This window comes from Fistularia commersonii, chromosome 23 (assembly GCF_037954325.1).
Source record: "Fistularia commersonii isolate RoL2024-O1a breed Wild chromosome 23, RoL_Fcom_v1.0, whole genome shotgun sequence".
In the NCBI taxonomy this organism is placed as follows: Eukaryota; Metazoa; Chordata; class Actinopteri; order Syngnathiformes; family Fistulariidae; genus Fistularia; species Fistularia commersonii.
The window spans coordinates 9357499-9381285 of record NC_141306.1 but is presented as its reverse complement, the minus strand read 5'-3'; the positions used below and the strand labels follow the sequence as shown (position 1 = coordinate 9381285).

At 46.8% G+C, this 23787-nt stretch overlaps 3 protein-coding genes across 10 annotated transcripts; 2 read left to right on the top strand and 1 right to left on the bottom strand.

The window, feature by feature from the left end:
- The first annotated feature begins 1493 nt into the window (after positions 1-1493).
- On the top strand, positions 1494-10057 carry epor (erythropoietin receptor). 5 transcript variants are annotated; one of them, XR_015107973.1, is made up of 9 exons: positions 1494-1744; positions 2489-2624; positions 2715-2881; positions 3880-4031; positions 4105-4261; positions 4391-4478; positions 4564-4651; positions 5478-6228; positions 7207-10057. XR_015107973.1 is itself a non-coding variant. In XM_086170956.1 (8 exons), exons 1-8 carry the CDS (start codon positions 1537-1539, stop codon positions 6171-6173), a joined length of 1677 nt encoding a protein of 558 aa, XP_086027082.1. In that variant the 5' UTR covers positions 1494-1536; the 3' UTR covers positions 6174-6666. The 5 variants fall into 5 exon arrangements, 4 of the variants coding, with proteins under 4 accessions (XP_086027082.1, XP_086027081.1, XP_086027083.1 ...); XM_086170956.1 differs by lacking the exon at positions 7207-10057 and having other exon boundaries at positions 1494-1729; positions 5478-6666; XM_086170955.1 differs by lacking the exon at positions 7207-10057 and having other exon boundaries at positions 5478-6666.
- Positions 7309-10866, bottom strand: swsap1 (SWIM-type zinc finger 7 associated protein 1). The gene is made up of 2 exons (XM_086170959.1): positions 10389-10866; positions 7309-7866 (listed from the first exon to the last, which is right to left on the bottom strand). The coding sequence occupies exons 1-2, from the start codon at positions 10647-10649 to the stop codon at positions 7309-7311; spliced, it is 819 nt and encodes a 272-aa protein (XP_086027085.1). The 5' UTR covers positions 10650-10866.
- znf653 (zinc finger protein 653) lies at positions 10384-23197 on the top strand. Of its 4 annotated transcripts, XR_015107971.1 has the most exons (12): positions 10384-10626; positions 11908-12264; positions 12536-12576; positions 16905-17219; positions 17308-17822; positions 17905-18082; positions 18193-18277; positions 18805-18916; positions 19001-19115; positions 19187-19286; positions 21085-21814; positions 23095-23197. XR_015107971.1 is itself a non-coding variant. In XM_086170953.1 (11 exons), exons 2-11 carry the CDS (start codon positions 11969-11971, stop codon positions 21260-21262), a joined length of 1935 nt encoding a protein of 644 aa, XP_086027079.1. In that variant the 5' UTR covers positions 10384-10626; positions 11908-11968; the 3' UTR covers positions 21263-22046. The 4 variants fall into 4 exon arrangements, 2 of the variants coding, with proteins under 2 accessions (XP_086027079.1, XP_086027080.1); XM_086170953.1 differs by lacking the exon at positions 23095-23197 and having other exon boundaries at positions 21085-22046; XM_086170954.1 differs by lacking the exon at positions 23095-23197 and having other exon boundaries at positions 19024-19115; positions 21085-21224.
- The last annotated feature ends 590 nt before the right edge of the window (positions 23198-23787 follow it).

Here is a 23787-nt window from a genome sequence, read left to right as displayed (position 1 = left end):
CGGGGTGAAGTAAGTGAATCCATTCTTTGCATCAGCGCCCCGTCTTTTGGTACCCACAGATTCCCCTCCTTTTAAAATGATGTAAAGAAACGCCAGATTGCATTGGAGTCCGCAGGGGGGGGCGGACCCATTATGCCTCCTTATCATTGGTTAGGAAACAGCGCTGCTTGCGGCCCCGATAAAGTCGCTCGCAAGAAGACAACAAGAGTGCAACGCGGAGATAAGAAACCGTCTCAGTTTACCTCCTACGTGTTTCACTTGTGACCCCCGATGCCTTCGTTTTGGGCACAAGCAGGGATTAAACTGGCCTGGGCCAGCTGGTTGGCGGCGAGGTGGAGTCGGGGGGTCGGTGGCCAACCGCGGGCTCGCTCGCGACCCAGGCTAGAGGCACCGTCACATGACCTGCTCTTTATACATGCAGTATGTGTGCGTTTGCATGTGTGTGTTTATTTACAGTATGTGTGGATGTAGGCATGTGTGTGTACATACCTGTATACCTTTTAATTGACACTTTTGACTCCTTTGCGTGTGTGTGTGAATGCATGTGTTATACATATATGTGTGTGTGTGTGTGTGTGTGTATATAAATACCTTTAAATTGTCACATTTGATTATTTTATGTGTGTATGTGTGTGTGCATGTGGGTATACATTAGCGTACATACCTGTATACCTTTTGAATCTTTAGTGTGTTTGTGTGTGTGTTTATACATGTATACAGATGTGTTAGTATGTGTGTGTGTATATATATATATACTTTTGACTTGTCACCTTTGACTCTTTTAAATGTGTGTGTGTGTGTGTGTGTGTGTGTGTGTGTGTGTGTGTGTGCTATGCATGTGTTAATACATGTATGTGTGTCCATATATACATTTGACTTGTTACCGTTCACACTTTCGTGTATATGTGTGTGCATGTATGTATGCATGTGGGTATGTGTGTGTGTGTGTGTGTGTGTGTGTGTGTGTGTGTGTGTGTTTGACCAACTGTCACTGTCATCATGGACTCTTTCATACATGTGTGATTGAACAGAATGCATGTGTACCTTTGACTTGTCCCCTTTCGTGTATGTTAGTGCGTGTATGTATGTGTGTGTGTGTGTGTGTGTGTGTGTGTGTGTATGAGTGTGTTTGTGTGTGTGTGTGAGTATGGAACTGTTGACTCTTTTATATAGTGTGTATAATTACACCTTTAACTTATACCCTTTGTCACTGGATTCTTATATGTGTGTACGTGTGTGAGTTTGCGTACATATATGTGTGGTAAGTGTGTGTGTGTTTCTATCTATCTATCTATCTATCTATCTATCTATCTATCTATCTATCTATTTCACACGCTTCCATTTGTCAACACACATGTGATATACAATTCTCACATGTTGTACATGTTTGTGTGTGTGTGTGCGCGCGCGCAGAGGGCGGGGATTTTGGCTCCGCCCCCTTTCTGCACCGACCGCCGGAGAGCGTAAACAGCTCGTCTCTCCCCGCGCACACCTTATCGCGCACGGGCAGGCGTGTCGGGCCGCGCTTCGCTCTCCATGGTATCTAAGCGCACCATCGCGACTCCCCCTGCAGAGAGTCGCAGCGGGAGTCTTGTGCAGCGGTCGACGTCCGCCGCCGTCCTGCACCGAGACGCGAGGATGACATGTGATCACCTGCGACGATGGCTGGCACTTTCCGCCGTGCTCGGCGCCGTGCGCGTCCAAGGCGTGCGGGATTACACCCAGAAAGGTATGGGCGCAAAAGGTGAGGTGTGCTGGAGAAGTTTGAAGGTGGTGGTGGTGGGACGGCGTCTTCTTGTTTGCACCGGGGACGGACACGTCGAAAGATGAGGTTAGACGATGTTCGGAGATGACGCTGTGATCCGCGAGGAAAGCTGGAAAGGGGTGGAGGAAGGTCTAACCGGGTGGAGGTACGCTCTGGAAAGAAGAGGAATGAAGGTCGGACGCGGAAAGACGGAATATGCGCGTGAGAATGAGAGGGACCCCAAGCGGTGCGGTGAGGCTTACGGCAATGGAGATGTAGGTGGAGGATTCAAAGTCCTCGGGGTGGAGAAACACCATCGAGAAGTTGGAGGAGAAAAGTGTCAGGGTTGGTAAGAAAGTATGGAAACGTGTAGGAGATGACGGCCGTGTTGTCTGGTTTAGATACGCAGAGGAAAAGACAAGGTCAGAGAAGCCACGCTGACATAGTTGGGTCATGTGCAGAGCAGGGATATTAGGATTGGTAGAAGGACGCTGGGGTCGGAACCGTCAGGCAGGACGACCAAAGAGAGGAGGATACAAAGAATGGGGTTCGATGGAGAAAGTTGATTCTCCAACCAAAAGGAAAGGAAGAAGAAGACGTTTCCAACAACATCCTGTGGATGGATTTTCATAAATTCGAATCCGTCTCGGATCCAAAAAAGATGCGAAGGAGCTCGAAAGAATTTATCTTGTCAAGAAAAGCTCATTTACTTTTAGCTGATCTCTCCTTCCAACACCTCCGCAGTTTCCATCCTGCTCAGAGAGGAGCCGCAGAATCCCAAATGCTTCGCCGAGAGCAAGAAGGACCTCACATGCTTCTGGGAGGTGGATGAGGAGCGAGGCAACTCCACGGAGACGTACACCTTCACCTACACCTACGAGTAAGGCGGCGGATCTGTGGATTCACGCGCCCCTTTCGGTAGTCGCGTTCAAGTCCATTTTGACACGCTCTGGTGTGTGTGTGTGTTCAGAAATGAGAACAGCAGCAGGTGTCCGCTGAGGTTCCTCCAAGGGACCGGCGGGAAGCGACTCCTGGCCTGCCATCTCGACCAAACCCAGATGTTTGTCAACATGGACATCGAAATTCGCCGGGATAAAACTCTGATCCACAAGCGAAGTATCCTCGTCGACCATTGCTGTAAGTCGGTTCCGTTTTTTTTGACTCCTTAAACGACGCGTCGGTCAATCTGACAAAAGATCTGTAAGCTTACTTGTGCGTGACGGTTTGTCTCACGAGGCCCGGCGTCAGTTTGAATTAAAGAAAGAAGAAGAAAAACATGCATTCACATGCGTTTACGTGGAAAGGGTCATCTGACAACTGGGTCTGGAGTTGGGCGCCATAGAGATAAAATCCGACATGACTTGCTAACCTTAGAGAACATGCGGTACACACTTTTTAAGATGATTCATGGAAACTCAACATTGGCACCCAGGCTCAATGTGGACGGCCCTATGAGAAGTCGAAATACTCGAAAAGTCAAGCTAGACAAAGACGGGGTGCGAGGGTCCGAGAGAACAATCTCTTGCTACTAATACCAGTAGCGCTACCTGTTACATGCTCATAGCTAAAAGATAAAATAGAATGAGAGGTCGAGGATTCGGGAGAAGATATGAGGTTGTTGTACTGAGGAATGAGAGGAGCGACATGGGATAAATTTGTACTTGTTAAGACCTTAAAACACTTGATAGCCTTAACCTTGACACTTTATATTTTATTGTATTTCTTATTCTCCCTCCCTCCTACTATTATCTATTATTGTTACGTTTTTGCTTGAAACTCTGGCACAACAATTTCCTTCGGGATAAATAAAGTTGTTCTTATCTTATCTTATCTTATCTTATCTTATATCCATTAGCGGAGGTAGCCTGTGGTAGCATAACTGTGGGGCTACCCGACTGCTAACTAAATGCTTTCACAAAAAGGACGATTTTAAGCCTGTTCATAAACAAAGTGAGGGTTCTCGGCCCCCGGACAGAGATCGGACGACGACGAATAGATGAGGAGTTACTCAAACTTCCTGGTTTCGATTTGTAGGCGGTAAAAATGTTGTGAATGACAGAAAGAACAATTGCGCGTCCGTCCGTGGCCCCCAGTGATTGAGCGAGGGAAAACCTGTCTTCTGCCCGCTCCGTTAGTTCTTCTGGACCCTCCGGCGAACGTGACAGCGAACGCAACAAGTCGCCAAGGTCAGCTGAGAGTCCGCTGGGTGCCGCCTCCTCTGAAGTACATGGATAACAGCATGACGTACGAGGTCGGCTATGCCGCGGCGGACGGCGACACCTGGCAGGTACGGAAGACGATTCAATATCTAGACTTTTTTTATAAAACAAGGTGCTTGGGTAAGACACTCTGTCCTGCAGGTGGAGCAGGCCACCGCCACCTCCGAGGTAACCCTGAGTGGGCTGCAGTCCGGCACGAATTACAAGGTGCGGGTGCGGGTCAAACTGGACGGAGTCAGCTACGGCGGCTACTGGAGCGCCTGGAGCGAGCTGGTGCTGATGGAAACCCTCCCGGGAGGTGCGCACCTTACGGACCGGTTTATTTTTTCGCCATGCAACAGCCACCAATGGTGTTCTTCTTCTGCTCGATTCATTTCTAGTATCCCTTCCTCCCCATGATTTTGCATGTATCTGTTCTCCTCGCCAGAGCTCAACCCGCTCATCATGTCCCTCAGCCTCGTCATCTCACTCATCCTGATGTTGCTGTCTCTCAGTATGCTCATGTCCTACCGCAGGTCAGTCGGTCCGAAACACCCGAAATGCACGCGGGGGTGCAAACAGGGGAGGTTGTATTTTTAATTCAAATGCGCTCTTTTCAAGGTTCCTGATCAAAAAGATTTGGCCAGCCATTCCAACGCCCGACAGCAAGTTCAAGGGCCTCTTCACGGACTACGGCGGCGACTTCCAGGTAAAGTCTGCAAGCCATTGAGAATCGATGATTTAGCGTGCTTACATTTGATCTACTCTTTACTGCCGGGGTGCCCACACTTTTTCGCCTTGTGAGCTACTTTTCAAATCACCATGTGAAAATGATATACCTCCACTAAAAAGGCTGAATATATATTTATTGACATATTTACTGAGTATACTTAACACAGTAAATGTTTGTGGATCTTGCATGAAACCTCATGGCGCACTACAACACAGTAATTTTTTGGTAAATACCTTATTATGATGACTTGAATAGAGTTGAAGTTAGCTGTGAGAAAAATGACTGCCGTCCTGACAGCTGGGATTTTAGTTCCTTCACCTTTCTCCTTCTCGGCTCACTTTTCGGAGGGAATTCAGTGCTGTGGATTTTATGAACGCTCTGAGAATTTTGTTCCACATTTCCCTTTTTCGGTATAGCAACGGCAGACCGGCAGATGAGGCAAACGCACTTTGAAAATGACATTGTAAAAAAAAAAAAAAGTCCACCCCCCATTCTGTACGGAAGTGATACGTTTTAGTCTTTTTACATGGTCCAGCTCCCCCACTCATTTTTATACCCAAAACTTTAGAAAACATAAATTGGAGGCTAACTTGCTAGCTTGCTATGTGCACACATGCAGTGACGCCTGTGTCAGAAAAGGTCAGATTGTACAGACCTACTGTCAAGTCAAGTGACAGATTTCATAGTGAGGATGATAGGCTGACGTCTACGTTTTAATACCATGCAATCTACCCACGCTACCTTCGCGATCGACGTATTGGGCACACCTGCCTTACTACTTTTACAACTTCTCTCGGCGCAGGAGTGGGTGGGACAGACCAACGGAGCCCTGTGGTTGAGTCCGGGCTTCTTCTACGCAGAGGAGTTCCCCTCGTCTCTGGAGGTCCTGTCGGAGCTAACCTTGAGCCCCCCGCTGCCGTGCCCGCCCCTGCCGCCCAAGACCTCCAGAGCCAAAAGCGCGGACGAAGGCCGGGATGCGAAGAAACCGCCGGACGAGAAGGAGACGTCGGAGAGGTGGGGAGACGCGCCGCAAAACCACTGGCTGATGGAGCGCTTGAGGGAGCTCCAAAGACCCCCCGTGCCCGGCTCCGTGTCGTCCCTGATGGAGTCGCAAGACGCCTACGTCACCCTCAGCGCCAACCACGGCGAAGATAAGCCTTTGGACGAGACTCCGGAGGAGGCTTCGCCACTGGAGGTGCTTTTCGACTCCAAGAAGACGGCGCTGTCCGAGTCCCACTCCGACCTGGGGTCGGCGCAGCACAGCTCGGGCTCGGGTCAGCTTTCCACTCGGTCCAGCTCCGAGCACCTGCACCACGGCTGGGCGCCCAAAAACCCCGCGTACGCCTACATGGCGGTGGCGGACTCGGGGGTCTTCACGGATTACAGCCCCATGAGCAGGGCGGACTACCCCGGGAAAATGGTTATCTACGCCAACGAGATCCCCGCCATCAGGAGACACTTCGTGCCGAACCAGCAGTCCCTCCAGGAGGACGGATGAGAAGATCCAGCCGCGAAAGCAAACCGAAGACAGGGGAAACGCGGATACCCCGAGGGTGAATCCCCGTCAACTGTTAAGCGTGTTGATCTTCAACAGCGGAGAGGCTGTGGGGCAAGATCGCGAGTGAGAGTTGAACCGCAAACATGAAGACGCGCGTTCCCACAAAGACGGTGTTTGATCCTTTTCCGCTATGTGAAATAGACTTCTCTCGATCCGCCGTTGAGAAGGACTTGAGAATCGAGCATCTCGACACGCTCGGGAGGCGTATTTAACAGATGGGATTTACGATTTTGGCAACATTAACACAAAGGACAACTTACTCCTGTTGATTATCACATTAAAAGAAAATTTTAAAAGTATAATACTACGTTTATATCTTAAGATTCATGTTAGACAGTATAGACAAGTTAAGAAAATATTTTAATGGGATTTTTTTCCAATGAATTAAGTAAGTCAAACTAGCCTTACGATTAAAGTTGGTTCTACGTCCAGATCCACAGAAACTCACTGTATCCCATAAATAACTACTTTTCTTTCTCAATTACTTCACCCGGACTGGTGAACTATCTCTTTTTTTTTTTTAAAGACTATCTGCACCAGAAAGTTTCAAACAGATGGTATTTCTCAGAAACTGTCATTCTAGACTCTTGTCGCTGAGGTACCCGCTCGCCGTTACCCTCGCCAGGGCAGAGTGGGAAATTATAGTATCTCCAAATTCATCCCTACGCGAGATTTTCTCACCGTTTTCCTTATTTTGTACATATTTGTTTGCTTTTGTATCGAAGAAAAAAAAAAACAGAAAAACAAACGTGTAATAAGATCTATTTTTCAACACTGGTATGTAGACATCTTTGCTATTTAAAAAGAAAAGTTATTACTGCGTGTGCAAATATGACAAGTGAAGCTCAGAGGATCAAACGTTCCTATTCAGAGAGCCGCTTGTTTTTAATGATATAATATTCATATTTCGTAATGTTTGAGAACGCTCTATGTGATATACAGTTTAAACTCATTAAACATTTTATATCGACAGCTACTGCAGTCCAAATTTATCCGGATGAGAAGGAGTTTCCCCTCGGTGTGTCGGAAGAGGAGACATCCTTAAGCGTGAGCCGAAATCTCCAGTTTTTTTTTTTCACATCAGCTTGAACTCCGTCGAACCATTCGAGGAGACGAACATCTGCCACTCGAGGGTCGTTCGGACGCCGTCCTCGTTGTGTTTGCCGCCGGCGTCCGGTGCGTTAATCCCAGAGAGGTAAACGCTCCACGCCTCCTGCAGCCCCCCTGCCTGGGCTGTGTAGCTTCTGTCTCGGTCCAGGGTGCACCGTGCCCGGAAATAGCGTTCCAGGACGTTGAGGGTGGGATCCGTGGCCGCGAGCTCGCCGCGGTCGACGCCGGACTCGTAGGAGGCGATGACGCGGCAGGGCGCCACGCTCGGCGCCTGCAGCTCAAGGAGGCGCGTGAGGAAAGCGGCGGTGTCGCACAGCAGCGCCGATAGGTGCCCGACGCAGGACTGCTCCACAGGACGGAGCACGCCGTGGCTGCTGCCCTCCTGAGGTCCTTCCAGGAAGGCCCCGAGCCCGTCGACAACAACCAGCGACGGAGGGGAGGGGAACGTGTTGGCGGGCTCGTGAAGGCCGGCCACCTGCAGCAGCAGCTCCTCCAATGTCCTCGGATAGAAAAACTTTATTCTCTTCAAAAAAAAAAAAAAAAGAACGGGATAATAATCAGTCCTCGTTAATCTCAGATGGAACGGCGATGTTTTCTTTTTCCTCTAAACTCTGTCTGCAGAGACAGTTCATTCTTCTTCAGGATAAATCTTAATCTGCTCATCGTAATCAGTGTCGCTTTAAATTGGCTTCCGAATTATTTGAAGTCTGTACTTATTCCTTCTTACTTTGACGCTAGTTCTCGCTGAGGTTTCTTGCATGTTTTCAGGCTGTTTCTTGCTGAAATGTAAATAGCTGTATATATTCATTTCTTGCTGAATTCTATTTTTTTAAGAAAAGGGTACATTTTAAACTATTTAAGTATTATTTTATATCAATATACTCATGACATTATATTTTATCAGAAACAGTGAAGGGAGGAGAAACCTAAAATGAGAATAAATGATTCATTTCGTAGCCATTAAGATGCCCATACTGACGGGTAACATTTGAATGTCTTACTATGTTTTTTAAGTTGGGAGAACTTTCATAATATCTGTGGATGCATGAGCTACTTTCCATTTGAGCATGTTTTATTTAAAAAAAAAAAGCATTTCAGCACCCACAAGGTTCCTTGATGTGTCAGTGTATTGTAGTTAGGATAAAGAGAACCTGCAGGAGTGTTTACAAGGTTTCAGTCGAGTAGAACATGGAAAGGAACAGTATAAGCAGGATTACTGAGTGTGCAAGACACAGATGAGATCAGGGATGCTGTATGGTTTGGAGAAAGTAGCATAGAGGAAAAGAATATATCAGAAGAAGGATCCTGAGGTTGAAGCTGCCAAGCAGGCGGCCGAGAGGATTTATGGATGTCGTGAAAGAGGACACTCAACAAGTTAGTTATTGTAAGTGAAAAGGATACATAGGAGACAGTTAAGTGGAGGAAGTTGATTCACTGTGGCGACCCCTGAAGGGAGCACCCAAAGAGAAAAGAAGTACATCATGGTACCAATATTAGAAAAGGCATTGGGGACTAGAACATGATTCAAATCGTGTAAACATTTTCAGTGATTGGAACATGGAATTGTATTACTGAGGACAATGTGGCACCGACAGTGTAGGCAGTAGTACCAAGTAGAAAGTGTTACAGACAGTGTTGGCCAAGCGTGCCCAATACGTTGAGCGCGATCTACCGGTCGATCGCAAAGGTAGCGTGGGTAGATCGCATGGCATTGAAACGTAGACGTCAGCCTTTCCTCCTCACTCTGAAATTTGTAAGTTGACCGACAGTCGGTCTGTCCAATCTGACCTTTTCTGACACAGGCGTCACTGCGCGTGTGAACATAACGGCGCGTTCTAGCAAGCTAGCGAGTTAGCCTCCGATTTATGTTTTCTAAACTTATGGGTATAAAAATGAGTGGGGAGCTGGACCAAGTAAAAAAAGACTAAAATGTATCACTTCCGTACAGAATGGGAGGTGGACTTTTTTTTTACTATGTCGTTTTCAATATTGGTTTGCCTTATCTGCCATTGCCGAAAAAGGGAAATGCGGAGCGGCATTTTCAGACCGTTCATAAAAACTACAGCACCGACTTCCCTCCAAAAAGTGAGCCGAGAAGGAGAAAGGTGAAGGGACTAAAATCCCAGCTGTCAGGACAGCAGTCATTTTCTCCCAGCTAACTTCAACTATGCTGCTGAATCCATTCAATTCATCAGAATAAGGTATTTACCAAAAAAATACTCTGTTGTAGTGTGCCATAAGAGTTCATGCAAGATCCACAAACATTTATTGTGTTAAGTATATCTGTAGATATATACATAAATATATATCGATGGCTGGAATGCAAAACCTCCTATCTGAAAAAAACACTTTTTTCAGGAAATGAAAAAAACGTTTCATTTGATTATAGTATGGTCTTTGGTTTAAGTATGGTTACAGATATTCAAGAATATTCTATTGTTCACAGACTATATTTCTATGTTATAATTTAAAAATACATAGCATGTATTCACCAAGGAGCTCCACTGAACACCACAGGAGGTCTTTCCTACCTGAGGCTATCAGACTTTTTAATTCCTCTTCCCACAGCCGCAGGGAATCTTCAAATCTTTGTACTTAAGACCTTCTTAAGCCATTCTTATTCTCCCTCCATCCTGCCATTATCTATTACTGTTATGTTTTTGCTTGAAACTCTGGCACAACAATTTCCTTCGGGATAAATAAAGTTGTTCTCATCTCATCTCCGGTATTTTTACCACTGACAATGCAGATAAGTGTTTTTTTCCTTATTTTTGCTGCTTCCTTGTGCACATAGGAGTTTTGTCATGTGACATTTATGTCAAAAGAAAGACTGAAAACGTGGAGCCATCCTATTTCTCACCATTCAATGCAAAAACCCCAAATCGAATTTGCAGATAGGAGGTTTTGCATTCCGGCCATCGATATTCAGCATTTTAGTGAAGGTAGATCATTTTCACACGGTCACTTGAAAAGTAGCTCACAGGGCGAAAAAGTGTGGGCAACATTGCTGAGGAGAATGTGGACCCAACAGTACAAGATCTCCACCTTCAGACCCTCCGTGCAGAGTGAAGGGCTGCACCTCTGCAGGGACGCCGGCAGGCTCTGGATCGGCCTCTGGGCGAAGAACGCCACCCTGACGCCGAGCTCCACGGCGGCCGTCACGGCGGCTAGCAGCAACACGGAGTGGCTGACGTTCTGCTCACCGACGACCAAAACGTTGGCGACTTCGGGCCCGACAGCCAAAGCCTTCCCGGGTTCCACCTGGGAAACCAGACTCGTAAAAGTATGTGCTAGTACATCCGCCATGATGCGCTCTTACCGACGGTTTCTGTTTAACCGTCCCGCCGGTTACCGAGTCCCACGGTGTTCATGTGATTGTAGTCCGTGTGGAGACAAATACCAAAGCGGTTGTTTTAAACTGAAAAGTTAGGATCACACGATTTGTTCCTTTGTGTCGCTACACAAAAAAAAAAAAACATGCGTCAAGGAGTTGCGATCTGGATAAAAGAACAACATTTTTAATCAGTATTAGTTACTGAAAGGGAGGACTGTTTTCCAAGCTGCGTTTTGTCACGAAAAATCACGCGAGAAGTTGAGTTTGTAGCTGATGTTATAGCATACGCCACTTTCTCTCAGCGATATTATGATAAATACAACTAAATACAATAAAACATGCATGAATGGACGCTTTAAAAATGTCAATCAAAGATATCTATAAAATACTCAATAAAGGCAAAGCAAATATAGGAAATACAGGAACTAAGACGTAAAATAAAACGATGAAATTAAATTAATACATTAAACAAGGTAAAGTCAGTTTGGCAAACGTGAATAGGACTACCATTATTTTTTTCTGTTGTCTTAATTAGTAAAAATGAATTAACGTGAGCACGATAATCTTGACACAGTCCATCTTCTCCATAAAGTAGTGCATACGCATATAATTTGAAATCTGAACCCATAGAGTCCTGCTCTAAACCCCAGGAATCACAATTAAACACAATTACTTATTTATCATTATCTGAAATGGAACAATAATAATAATAATTCCCTGTGAGTTCTCTGGACCAAAAAATAAGGTACGACAGCACATGATGTCGAGTTTAAATTGGCTTTATTCAGTGAATAACGGCTGACATGAATCAAGTCTTTAATATTTTTTGCATTCTCATAAGAAATCATTTTGAAAGTGAAAAAAACACACAATAATAATAATAATAATAATAATAATAATAATAATAATAATAACAATAACAATAACAATAATAATAATGATTAATTAATAAATAACCCCTGGCTTTGTTTGGGGGGGTCCTCTTTTTTTAAGCTAGCAGTGTCCCAAAGTACAAAGTTAGCATCTTTAACATCGTAACTCAGTATAAAGTTAGCACGTTCAGCGACGTTCCAAAGCCGGTACGAACCTTGTTATATTTTAATAATTCATTTCACTTTCCGGTAAAGGATAAGTGTATTGCAATGTCATTTAAAATAACAACAGGTTTCCAGCGTGTTGGTTTATTTATTTCTTTTTATTTTTATTTTTGACTACTTCCCATTTGGCAAGGCTGTATTCGTCACAACTTCCGGAATGCTCAGCTAATCACACATCAGCTGTTGTGGCCAAGATGGCGCATAGCTTGGCGGAGTTGGACGTTCCCCTGGACACGGAGCCCACGGGGGAGTCGGGGAAGGGTGTTTACCGGCGCTGCAGGGGCCGACCCAGGCTTACGGACTCAGACCGAGCCCAGAGGCGGCTCGAATCCCGGAAGAAGTACGACGTGAGGCGTGTGTACCTTGGAGAGTCGCACAAGATATGGAGTGAGCTCCGCCGGCGGACCAGCCTGAGCGATGCCGGGCTGGCGGAGTATCTGATCCTGCTCCACTCCACCTACGGAGAGAAATACCAGCAGAAGTACTGCGGGTACGCTTGGCCGTGCACTTTGTATTTAAAAATTCCCATGCAGTACTTCTTTGTACTCGCTAACGTTACCCAAAGTAACGGGTTTACACGCCTTTACCGGAGCCCTCTGCGCTCATGTCTCTGCAGAGCTAATCCATCATCTGTCAGGCAATGATGCCTGGCTTCCAGGCCACTGAAAACACGTGCTGGGGATTTTATTCATTTTCGTTTTTTTTTTTTTTTTGCTAAAAGCAACCAAACATTGTCTAAATGACACGATTTTGCATTGCAGCAAGAAGATTGACTCAGAAGTGGCGTCAAAACAGAAAAAAGGTGAGTGCTCTTCCAAAGAGAGGAACTACCGTCAGGGATTGAAGATCCCATTCGAGGCAAACCAATGCTTACATGCTGACCTGTTTATCCATCCCATAATTTGAACTGCTGACAGCAGGGGTCAGTTTTGTTTTTGCTTGTGAACCGAAGGCTTCGCATTCCTAAAGGATACTTCTTGAGCAGCACTTTACTTGGCAGGCTCACGATCCAATGTTGCATTATTCTTAATTAACAATATAAGTAAGCTGATATCAAACACATGGATATCACCAGTCAAATGCCAAGGCTGTTGATTAGTTAGAGGACTGACAAAAGTAATCGGAGTACTCCTTGTGCTTAGACCTTTGCTCGTTTTATTCCTTAAATGTTTGAAATCTTTGAGTCTTTCCCAGAGGCTCTCTGACATGTTTGATTAAAATCATTGGTCATGCTATTTGTCAATGTGTTTGAATCCAGGGAGTGTTTAAATGTCTCCTGTCCATCTTCTTTTGGGCTGCTCCCTTCAGGGGTCACCACAGCCATACATAACCCTTGAGTCCTCCTGCCTGGAAGTTCCAACCTTCTACCTAGATCTTCTCCATCCCTCCTCTGTCCATGTCCAGACCATATCAGTCTGACTTTATCTCCAGAACATCTAACGTGTGCTGTTCCTCTGAAGGACAATTCCAGATCCTCTCTGTCCTTCTCACTCCCAAAGAGAACCTTCATATTTTCACCTCTGCTGCCTCCTGTCTTCTCCTCAGTGTCACTAAACATGGCTGCTCTCAAATTCACCTTCTACACCTTTTCTTCCAATCTGGCTGATACTCCTTTCTCACACTTGGCACGTTTCTCCACCTGTTCCAACCTGCTTGCTCATGTTTCTTCACCTCTTCTCCACTCTTTCCATTGCAATGGACTGTAGACCCTAAGAATTTAATATCCTCCTGTATCTCCACTCCCTGTAGGAGTAGTAATAACAGTCCCATAAATTATTTTAGAAAAATTAATTTGGACTTGTAGCAGTGCAGCGTGCAATTCAAACATGGCAGCAAGAATACGCCGTTATGCGGCATCGCTTGGGTACCAGGATATGCTCTTTAGATGCTGCCTACTTAGTTCACTTTTGTTCTGTTTGTTGTTTTTTTTTACATTTTATGTAATTTCGTTACAGATTTACCTCGTAATTTTTCTGTACAATTATTGTTCTACCTTTAATTTTCCAATGGCCTACTTGTGTTTATTTGGAATCGTTGGATCAGATCACCAACTTAATTCCAGGCCCCCCTGTATAAATTATTTTGTTCATTCTTATTTATCTTTGTTTTTATTTAATACTTCATACTAGTTACAGTTTTGATCCTTTTTTGTAAAAAGAAGATTTCGTTCCAGGGCCACTGGGCGGAATTGCAGCAACTATAGAGGGATAAAGTTGGTGAGCCATACAATGAAGTTCTGCCTAGAAAGTGTACTACAGATGCAGTATTTGTTTTGAGAATTCTAATAGAGAAGTACAGAGAAGGCCAGAGGGAGCTGCATTGTGATTTTGTAGACCTAGAAAAAGCGTATGACAGGGTGCCAAGAGAGGAGCTCTGGTATTGTCTGAGGAAGTCTGGAGTGGGAGAGAAGTATGTTAATCTGGTGCAGGACATGTATGCTAGCTGTTAGACAATGGTGAGGTGTGCTGTAGGGGTAACAGAGAAATTCAAGGTGGAGGTGGGACTCCATCAGGGATCAGCTCTGAGCCCCTTCTTGTTTGCAGTGGTGATGGACAGGCTGACAGATGAGGTTAGACAGGAATCTCCATGGACCATAATGTTAGCAGATGACATTGTGATCTGTAGTGAGGGCAGAAAACAGGTAGAGGAAAATCTAGAGAGGTGGAGTTATGCGCTGGAAAGGAGAGGAATAAAAGTTAGTCGCAGCAAGACAGAATATATATGTGTGAATGAGAGGAACTCGGATGGAACGATGAGGCTACAGGGAGTAGAGATCAAGAAGCTGGAGGACTTCCGGTACTTGGGGTCAACAGTCCAGAGCAACAGAGAGTGTGGAAAACAGGTGAAGAGATGGGTTCAAGCAGGTTGGAATGGGTGGAGAAAAGTGTCAGGGGTACTATGTGATACAAAACTATCGGTCAGAATAAAAGGAAAGGTGCAAAAGACAGTGGTGAGACCTGCAATGCTGTATGGCCTAGAAACGGTTACAATGACAAAAAGACAGGAGGCAGAACTGGAGGTTGCAGGGATGAAGATGTTGAGGTTCTCTTTGGGAGTGACCAGGATGGATTGGATCAGGAATGAGTCTATCAGAGGAACAGCACATGTTAGAAGTTTTGAAGAGAAGGTCAGAGAAGCCAGACTGAGATGGTTGGGTCATGTACAGAGGACGGATAGTCAATATATAGGTAGATGGATGCTGGAATTGGAGCTGCCGGGCAAGTGGTCTTGAGGAAGACCAAAGAGAAGAATTATGGATGTAGTGAGAGAGGATATGAATGTAGTTGGTGTGAGAGAGGAGGATACAGAGAATAGGGTTAGATGGAGAAAGTTGATTCGCTGGGGAGACCCCTGAAGGGAAAAGCCGAATGAAGAAGAAGAAGACGACGACGACTGTGGGGTCCTCATATTCCCATTTGAACCTAGCACCCTCTTCAACAGTGATGAACCCACCCTCAAGGAACTCGAAAGAGGTCATCAAATCTGCAAGAGCATCATCAGCACCGGGCCCAAGTAGTGTTCTATACAAGGTCTTCAAATATTGCCCCAGGAGTCTGGATCTTTGGACGATGCTTCGAACCATTTTGAGAAGTGGGAGAGTACCTCAGCAGTAGGTATGAGCAGAAGGCGTCTGGATTCCCAAGGATGAGAATGCTAGTAACATCGAGCGGTCAGGGATAATTTCCCTCCTTAGTGGAGAATGCAAAATCTTCACTATTCTTTCCTATTGCCTGATGGGTTTTCTCTTAAAAAAAAAAAAAAAAACATCGATATGGGCACCTCAGTGCAGAAGGGAGTGGTCCCAGGGGTTCCAGCGTGTATTGAACAGGGTGGTAACACAGCTGATAAGAGAGGCACGATAGAGCAAAGGGGACTGGGCATTGCTGTGACAGGACGCTGCCAATGATTATGGATCAATGCAACACAAGCTTGTGGAATGGGCCTTTAGCAGATACCACATCCCAGTGAAGTTTCAAAATCTCATCCTTGACTATTAATGACACCTGAAGTTTAAGGTTGTCCTCTGGGACATCTACATCGGAGCGGCATCGCCCAGAGAAGGGCATTAGCACTGGCTGTACAATCGTGGTGTGTCTGTTTGCACCGGCCATGAACATGCTTGTGAAGTCTGCGCAAGTGGAGGTGAAAGGTCCGCTGTCTAGATACTGCACCAGACAACCACTGATTACGGAGGATCTCCGTAACCTCAGTGCCCGGATGCAGGTGGCTTCTGCGGGGCCTTGAACAGCTCATCACCTGGACAAGAATGAGGTTCAAGCCTGAGAAGTCCAGGTCTTTGGTCTTAAGGAAAGTAAGGGTGACGGACCAGTTCCGAGTCATGCTGGGAGACACCAGAATTCCATCAGTGTCAAAAAAGCCTGGTAAGTTCTTCATTGGCAACCTCAAGAACACTGCTGTGTGGCAAGGCACCAGCAATGACCTTGACACATGGCTTCCGGCAGTGGACAAGTCAGGGCTTTCTGGTAACTCCAAGGCATGGATTTACCAACGTGGAATCCTCCTAATTTCCATCGTGGACTACTTTAAGCGGATGTTGTGTGCTACCTGGACACAAGTCGGGGCCTGATCACACCCGGCTGGATCACCTGAGTGAGACCCGAAACTTCAAGTGACTATTTGTCCAGGTTGCACCACAAAGTGTATTTGAGGACAAACCCAGCATGGCATTACCAATGATTTCCAGGAAAAGGCATCATGACAACCCTGAAAGTCGACAGTCTCAGAAAGAGAGTAACCGAGGCCGTGAGAGTTGAGGTACCCAAAAGTACGCCACGTTATATCCAAGGGAGAGATACCCCCTCGGCTGCGCCCCAAACAGTTTTTCTACCAATGACCAATGCAAACGGACAACCGACTATGAGTTCAGTCTGCAGATATGACGTATTCAGTATAAGGTGTATTCAGGGACAAGGGAATATACAACAAGTAATAAAGCTATTAATTATGTAAACTATTAGATAATTCATTTATGTATTCTGTGACCACAGCATTGAGTTGTTGTGTGTGTCATCTGAAGGATTTCTTGTGCGGTTTTTATCAATCTTAGCTGCAGCTCACAAGCATCCCCTGTGTTTTTTTGTTTTTTTTTGTCTATTTGTTGTCTCGCAGGCAGAAAGGAGCGCGTGTCGAGCATTCACAGCCTGGTGTGTTGGTACCAGGAACATTCGCACTCCTGCTCTCATGAGCCGCAGCTCCGAGCCCTGGAGCCCCAGCCCAACCTCTGCACCGCTGCCATCTGGCAGTGCGACTCCGAGCACTCGTTCGTGCAGTATCTGTGCTCGCCGGCGAGGGAAGCCGGCGAAGAGGATGCGGACAAAAACCGAGATTGTGCCACGAAAACTGAACTGGCGGCGGCCAAGGGAGGGGCAGGCGGCGGCGGCAGGAGGAGGAGGAAGGAGGCAAATGCTCAGAAACAGCCAACAGGTGACGAGCGAGACCTTGGATTCGCTCGCTTTCTCCGGGATATTCGTCCCTTCTGAACAGGCATTTGCCTTTATTTGTCTCTCCCCAGATTTAGCAGAAAACACAGTTACCTCTGAGGCGCAGCCTAAAACCGACAACCTTACCGAAGCAGCTGTAGCGTTGATCCACCAACCCAGCGCAGACGTGTCTTCCAAGGGTGAGGCGCTGACAGGACAGGCGGTGTGGGGGATGGAAATGGTGGTTGAGCGACCGCAGGACTCCCCTGATACGGCGTTTCACTCCACCCCATCGGAGGAGGAGGCCGAGGGTGCGAGGCGAGGCGGCGAGGAAGGAGGACACGAGCAACTCAGGGACGACGGAGAAATCCGGACTCTAAGCCAGGATTACGATCCTGTCGCAGCGGCGTCTCGTAAACCGGACAAGACGAACGAAGGCTCCCAGAGCCCCTGCGGGTCCGTCCGGCTCAGCTCGCAGCCCAAGATGTTCGCCGCGCCGCCGGTACAAGTCCAGGAGCAGGGGGAGCTGTTTGACCCCCAGGCTCTGCAGACCATGGTGACCAGCTGTGATATTCCTGACCAGAGGACGGCTTTGGAGGGCTCTCAGGTCAGTGGGTGAGGAATGGCGCCGGGATCACCATCCGGAGAGGTGGAAGTGACGTCTTGTCTCGGTTCCTGTCAATTGCCAGTTGATCATCATCACGGGGCCCAGCTACGAGGCACTCACGTCAGAGGGCATTCAGCTTAACGTAGGAGCCGGGAATGTGGAGGAGGTCACCTGCACGGTCATCGGCGGGGTCTCCTACAACCAGATCTGCGAGTCTGATCCGAAAATCTCGCCCGCCGAGGAAGAAGATTCTATGACAGGTGCGCTTCCAGATAGATTTGCTCCTTAAGAGTCCGCGCCGGCAGGGATGTGCCGGGGATCGGGCCTGGCGCTGTCTTCTGAAGTGACTTTTTGAACTGTTTTGAAACAGGACTGAGCGAGAAGCAGCTTCTGCAGCCTGCCACTGAAGCCCAGGAGCTGCGACGCGACCGCGAGGCCCAGCAGGGTCTCACCAGGTTTGTGGCCCCAAAAAATCTCCGAGAACTGATTTTTCCAGGATGCTGAAGCCTCCCTTACCCCTGCACAAAACACTCTTGACTCCTAACCCTGACCTTCAGATTTACTGTCTTCCAGCAATATTACAGTACACAGCACATGGTATACTATTATATATATTTAGATTTATTTAAATTGCTTTTACTTTTAGTATAAGTACCGTAATTTCCAGACTATAAGACGCAACTTTTTTCACGTAAACAACGATGCGGCTAATATATGGACTTTTTTGGGTGGGGGACGCGAATGAGCTTCACGCCGCTAAAACGTTTATCCTCGTCACGTATCGGGCTGGTGCCGCTTAGTTGCAATGTCTAAAAAGCCCAGTGCATTTTCTATCTGAGTGCCGTTGCTATAAATATCACTGTCCAGTCATCAGGAATAAATGCGGCAGCGTTCGATCAGGGATGTAATAAATCATTCAATGCTGTGAGATCCTCTGGTTTCCAATACATATTCTATTTCTCTCTACCCCCCCTATCCACAGGTCAAAGAGAAACCGGCGGGGCCCGGTCATAGAGGCCGATGGGATGCTGAAGATGTTCCACTGTCCGTACGAGGGCTGCAGCCAGGTCTACGTGGCCATAAGCAGCTTTCAGGTAGGACTACCAGATTTAATCACATTTTAGCTCCGTTTTCTTCCCTGAGCTTAAAAAAACATCCTTGCGGGCCTCTGTCTGCAGAATCACGTCAATCTAGTTCACAGGAAGGGGAGGACCAAGGTTTGCCCCCACCCAGGCTGCGGGAAGAAGTTCTACCTGTCCAACCACCTGCATCGCCACATGATCATCCACTCAGGTGGGTTCTCTAAGGCGCCGGACATTCGTCTCGGTAAAAACATCAGGCCTGACAGTGTTTCACTCCGCCAGGCGTCCGAGATTTCATCTGCGAGACTTGCGGGAAGTCATTCAAGCGCAAGAATCACCTGGAGGTTCACCGGCGGACTCACACGGGAGAAACACCTCTGCAGTGAGTCGCTGTCCCCAAGCTACGTGTCTGCTTAGGCGAGGTTGAACCGAAGGCACTGTTGTATTTTGTGAGATCGAGGGCGCGCTATGGGATGGCTGTTCAATGGCCTCGCAAACAATTACCAATGAGGATACTTCTGAGAGAAGCGGCAGAACCTTGACAAGTTTAAAACACTCTCAACCAGTCGGAACCGTGAGTGAAATTCAGACCACAAAAGCAAGGAGTTGGGCTTTGTCCAGGAAAATTGAGGAGATCCTTTCATAGCCGGCTGAGCAACCTGGTCGGTGTGACTTTTTCGGTCCCTGAAGACAAAACTGAAAGTACCAAAACTCACATTTGAACAGACACATTCTTGGAACTGTCCAGTTCAAATTAGATTTTAGGAACTAGCCTCCCGCAGGGGACCCTTTGAGTTTTGCATTCCCACAGCAGTAAGGAACCACGGTAGGTACCAGTGTGAGGCAAGCATCTGAGACATGTATCTTTAGCGCCGCTCTCAAAGACAAATCACTGAAGAAGAAAAGGAAGACAGGGACAACATGGAGAGCAAAGTTGCCTTAGGGCAGGGGTGCCCACACATTTTCACCCTGAGAGCTACTTTTCAAATGACCGTGTGAAAATGATCCACCTCCACTAAAATGCTGAATATATGTTTATTTATGTATCTACAAGGTATACTTAGCACAATAAATGTTTGTGGATCTTGCATGACTACATGAAACCTTATGGCACACTACAACAGAGCATTTTTTTTGGTAAATACCTTATTCTGATGACTTGAATGGAGTCAGCAGCATAGTTGAAGTTAGCTGTAAGAAAAATGACTGCCGTCCTGACACCTGGGATTTTAGTTCCTTCACCTTTCTCCTTGTCGGCTCACTTTTTTGGAGGGAAGTCGATAGCGTAGTTTTACGAAAGGTCCGAAAATGCTGCTCTACGTTTCCATTTTTCGGTACAGCAATGGTAGAGCGGCAGACGAGGCGAACGCACTTTGAAAATGACATAGTAAAAAAAAAAGTACGACTCCCATTCCTTACAGAAGTGATATGTTTTAGTCTTTACTTGGTCCAGCTCCCCACTAGTTTTTCTACCCTTAAGATTAGAAGACATAAATTGGAGGCTAACTCGCTAGCTTGCTAGAACGCACCGTTATGTGCACGCGCGCAGTGACGTCCATGTCAGAAAAGGTCAGATTTGACAGACCGACTGATCGCGACCGACGTATTGGGCGCACGTGCCATCGGGTTTATGTTCTCCATGGCAGGAATAATAACCAAGGGCTATGACAGGTTGAAGTGCTTTATCTTCTCCCTGCACTGCTTCGCCATGTGAAACCCTCCTCGGTCAGCTATCTGTGGTCTTATTTTCAAAAAGTTAATGTTCCTCTGCAAGCCCTGGAGACCCATAGTGACGTAGCAGGCCTTGACCTCTTTGCCGCTCCATTCCTTGCCGGTTCTGTTCATTTAGCTGCAAGAAAACAACTGAGCAGTGACCACGATATTTAAAAAGATGGCACTCCACAGTCCAGAAGGGTTTGGTGATGGGCATGGCTTCTGAGTTCCACCCATCAGCAAGTACCTACCACACCAGATCCTTCCTCGGACTATGTAGCTAAGCTGCCTCTAGGATCTGAGATCCACAGTCCCTGACTTCTCTGCTGTCCGCAACACACCCAGAATCACAGATTCCCATCTCGAATACTCCCCATTATGACGTCCTACTGTGTGCACAGGCCACAACCCAGTAATTGCCCGGCCTGAACTATACTTCATTTCCCTGTTGTCTCTTGCCCGGCCAGGTGTGAAATCTGCGGTTACCAGTGTCGCCAGCGCGCCTCCCTCAACTGGCACATGAAGAAACACACTCCGGAGGCCCACTACAACTACACCTGTGAGGTCTGCGACAAGCGGTTCGAGAAGCTGGACAGCGTCAAATTTCACAAACTGAAGAGCCACCCCGAAAAGCAGGCCTCCTGAGGACGCCGCCTTCTCCGCTGATCAGTTGTGCGGGACACAAGCTGTATCAGAGGTTCTGGACCGAATGTGTTTTTGTACAGAAAGAGATGGACCGGAGGTGGATGTGTGCGCGAGTGCATGAGTGTTTGTGTGTATGTTTCTTTTTGAAACACCTTCAAGCCTCTGCAAAACCAAAAAAACAAACAAACAAAAAAAAAAACACCTGCTGGAGGAGCAGCGTAGTGATACGCGTCTCCCAATATGAACTCCGGAGGTTAGCGCCTGCTGCTAAGGTTAGCGCCTGCTGCTAAGGTTAGCGTGTGCTGCTAACCTCCGCTCACTCCACCGCATCATGTTGACATCACGATGAGATGATAATCCCCGGCCGCTCCCAGGAACGGCTCAAGGGAACTTTGCATACGGGGAAACTTTGCATACCAGCAGCTTCCGCCTCACGTTTCGACACAGACAGCGGCGTTGACTGAACCGAACCGGGCGAAAGCCTGAAAACCACTCACTGCCGAGTTTCTCACCCAGTTGTGAGAAACTCAACTGAACAAAACAACCCAGATGGTCTGTTTTTTTTTTTCTTTCTTTTTGCACAGAAAATATTGCCCTGAATGAATCACTACTTTAAACCCAACGCTCTGCTGTCTCTTGCGTTTGTCACAATCGAATCACTCCGAAAGTGTCCTACTGGCATGTTAGCATTTAGCTTTAGCATCATCAGTGTCATCATGTGAGTGGCGAGCGTGGGAATCACGGGGTCGACACAGCAATACAAAAAAATCCGTGCGAGAGCTGATTGTAAAAGCAGGGGGTTAAGTTATACTTAAATATCTCAAAAATAAGAAATAACCCACCATATATCAGTTTTGGCTCGCATTGTTTGAGCTCAAAGGAGATTTGGATTTGTCAAAGAAGCTCTGATGATAAATTGGCCCCCACTCACACACACACACACTTCCCCACACATTCAGACAGCACTGTTTTGATTTGCAAATGGGCTCATGGTGGTCAGGCAGATAAACGTCTGGCAGAATTTCCCACCCCCTCACCCTCACTTCTGCTGGTCCAGCTGTGAAATGAGGAAATTGTCAAGTAAAGTAGGCAGTTCCAACCTTTGAGTTGGAACTGAACAGGCAAAATGTTAGAGCAAGGGAAAAACTATTAAATTTGCACAACCTGGTGTATCCAGGTGTCTGAAGCCAAGACATTTTTAAACGCGTGCTGGGTGTAAATAATGAAAACGCGTTTCACGGCCTCGGTTGTGGAAATGACAGAAACCGTGGTTTTGATCCGTAATTTCCAACTCCCCACTCCCACATCGCAGCGAGACGTCCAGTGAATTTAAAGCGACAGTCTTTCTGGAAAGTCCTGGTGTCCTTATATTTGGTACTGCCTTTTTGAATTTCTAAAGAGCTGCACACGTTTTACCTTTCTTTACCTTTTTTTTTCCACTTTTCCTCCTGTCAGCCCTGTTAAATTGATGGATCGCTACAAAAAAAGAGCCTATTTGTTCTTGGCCCTCCTTCAAAGAGTTGTGCGACGCAAACCTTTAATAATATGCGACGTTGTCGGCTGAGGATCTTGAGGCCGGTGAGGTGACTTGGAATCGCATTTGTGGCGCCCTTGTATGTTATATTCCACGTGAGACACAATTGAGATCGTGGAAAATAATCAAATATCAAAAAAGAACTACTTCCCCTAAGCTGCTGCTACTTCTCCTTTCGCTTTTTGCATTCAGAGGGTCATTGTAGCGAATCGACCTCCTCCATCTATTCTCTGTATCCTCTTCTGTCACACCAAATCCTTCACTACATCCATAAATCTTCTCTTTGGTCTTCCTCTAGGCCTCGTGCCTGGTAGTTCCAGCCCCGGCAGCCTTCTACCGTTATATTCCCTCCTCCGGACATGACCGAAGCATCTCGGCCCTGCTAACCCGACCTTATCTCTGAAACATCTAGCGTGTCCCTCTGACGGACTCATTCCCGATCCTATCCGTCCTCGTCAGAACCTCAGCATCTTCATCCCTGCGACCTCCAGGTTTGCTTCCTATCTTTTCCTCAATGCCACTTTCTCAAAACCAGACAACGTTGTTGTTGTCTCACACTGTTAAGTTTTTAACCTCTTACGTGAAGCATTTCAATAATGATTACGACACGGGCACGCCCGGACGTAGATCGGCGGTACGGCACCGCTATTAATCATCCTTATTTATTCTCTAGTCAATTATTAAACTGAAAACTCTGGGATTTTTTTGTGTTTTGTTTCCACTTGTGTTTGTCCCACCTCCTCCACGGCGACCGCAAAAGGCCGCAGGAGGGAAAGATGGCTCATAGTCAGACAATGTGATAATAGCACCAATAATTTTTTTTTCTTGATATATAAATACAAGAAAAGACCATTTATCTGTCGTCTAACAGATAGAGAAACTTGACTTTACCTGGATTTTATTCTTCTCTACCTGCCTCATCAACTGTAACAGGTTGCCGTGACCTCAGGCAGGTGATCCTCCCCCTCCCTGGAGGGTGAGCTACCCGAAC

Excerpts from the sequence above, each read along its gene's own strand:
- epor (XM_086170955.1), top strand. The coding sequence starts at position 1,537 with ATGGTATCTAAGCGCACCATCGCGACTCCCCCTGCAGAGAGTCGCAGC. Across the intron at positions 4,479-4,563 it reads ATGCTCATGTCCTACCGCAG|GTTCCTGATCAAAAAGATTT; the intron begins GTCAGTCGGTCC and ends GCTCTTTTCAAG. Across the intron at positions 4,652-5,477 it reads ACTACGGCGGCGACTTCCAG|GAGTGGGTGGGACAGACCAA; the intron begins GTAAAGTCTGCA and ends CTCTCGGCGCAG.
- swsap1 (XM_086170959.1), bottom strand. The coding sequence starts at position 10,649 with ATGGCGGATGTACTAGCACATACTTTTACGAGTCTGGTTTCCCAGGTG. Across the intron at positions 7,867-10,388 it reads TCTGCACGGAGGGTCTGAAG|AGAATAAAGTTTTTCTATCC; the intron begins GTGGAGATCTTG and ends TTTTTTTTGAAG.
- znf653 (XM_086170953.1), top strand. The coding sequence starts at position 11,969 with ATGGCGCATAGCTTGGCGGAGTTGGACGTTCCCCTGGACACGGAGCCC. Across the intron at positions 17,823-17,904 it reads CGGCTTTGGAGGGCTCTCAG|TTGATCATCATCACGGGGCC; the intron begins GTCAGTGGGTGA and ends GTCAATTGCCAG. Across the intron at positions 18,083-18,192 it reads GGAAGAAGATTCTATGACAG|GACTGAGCGAGAAGCAGCTT; the intron begins GTGCGCTTCCAG and ends GTTTTGAAACAG.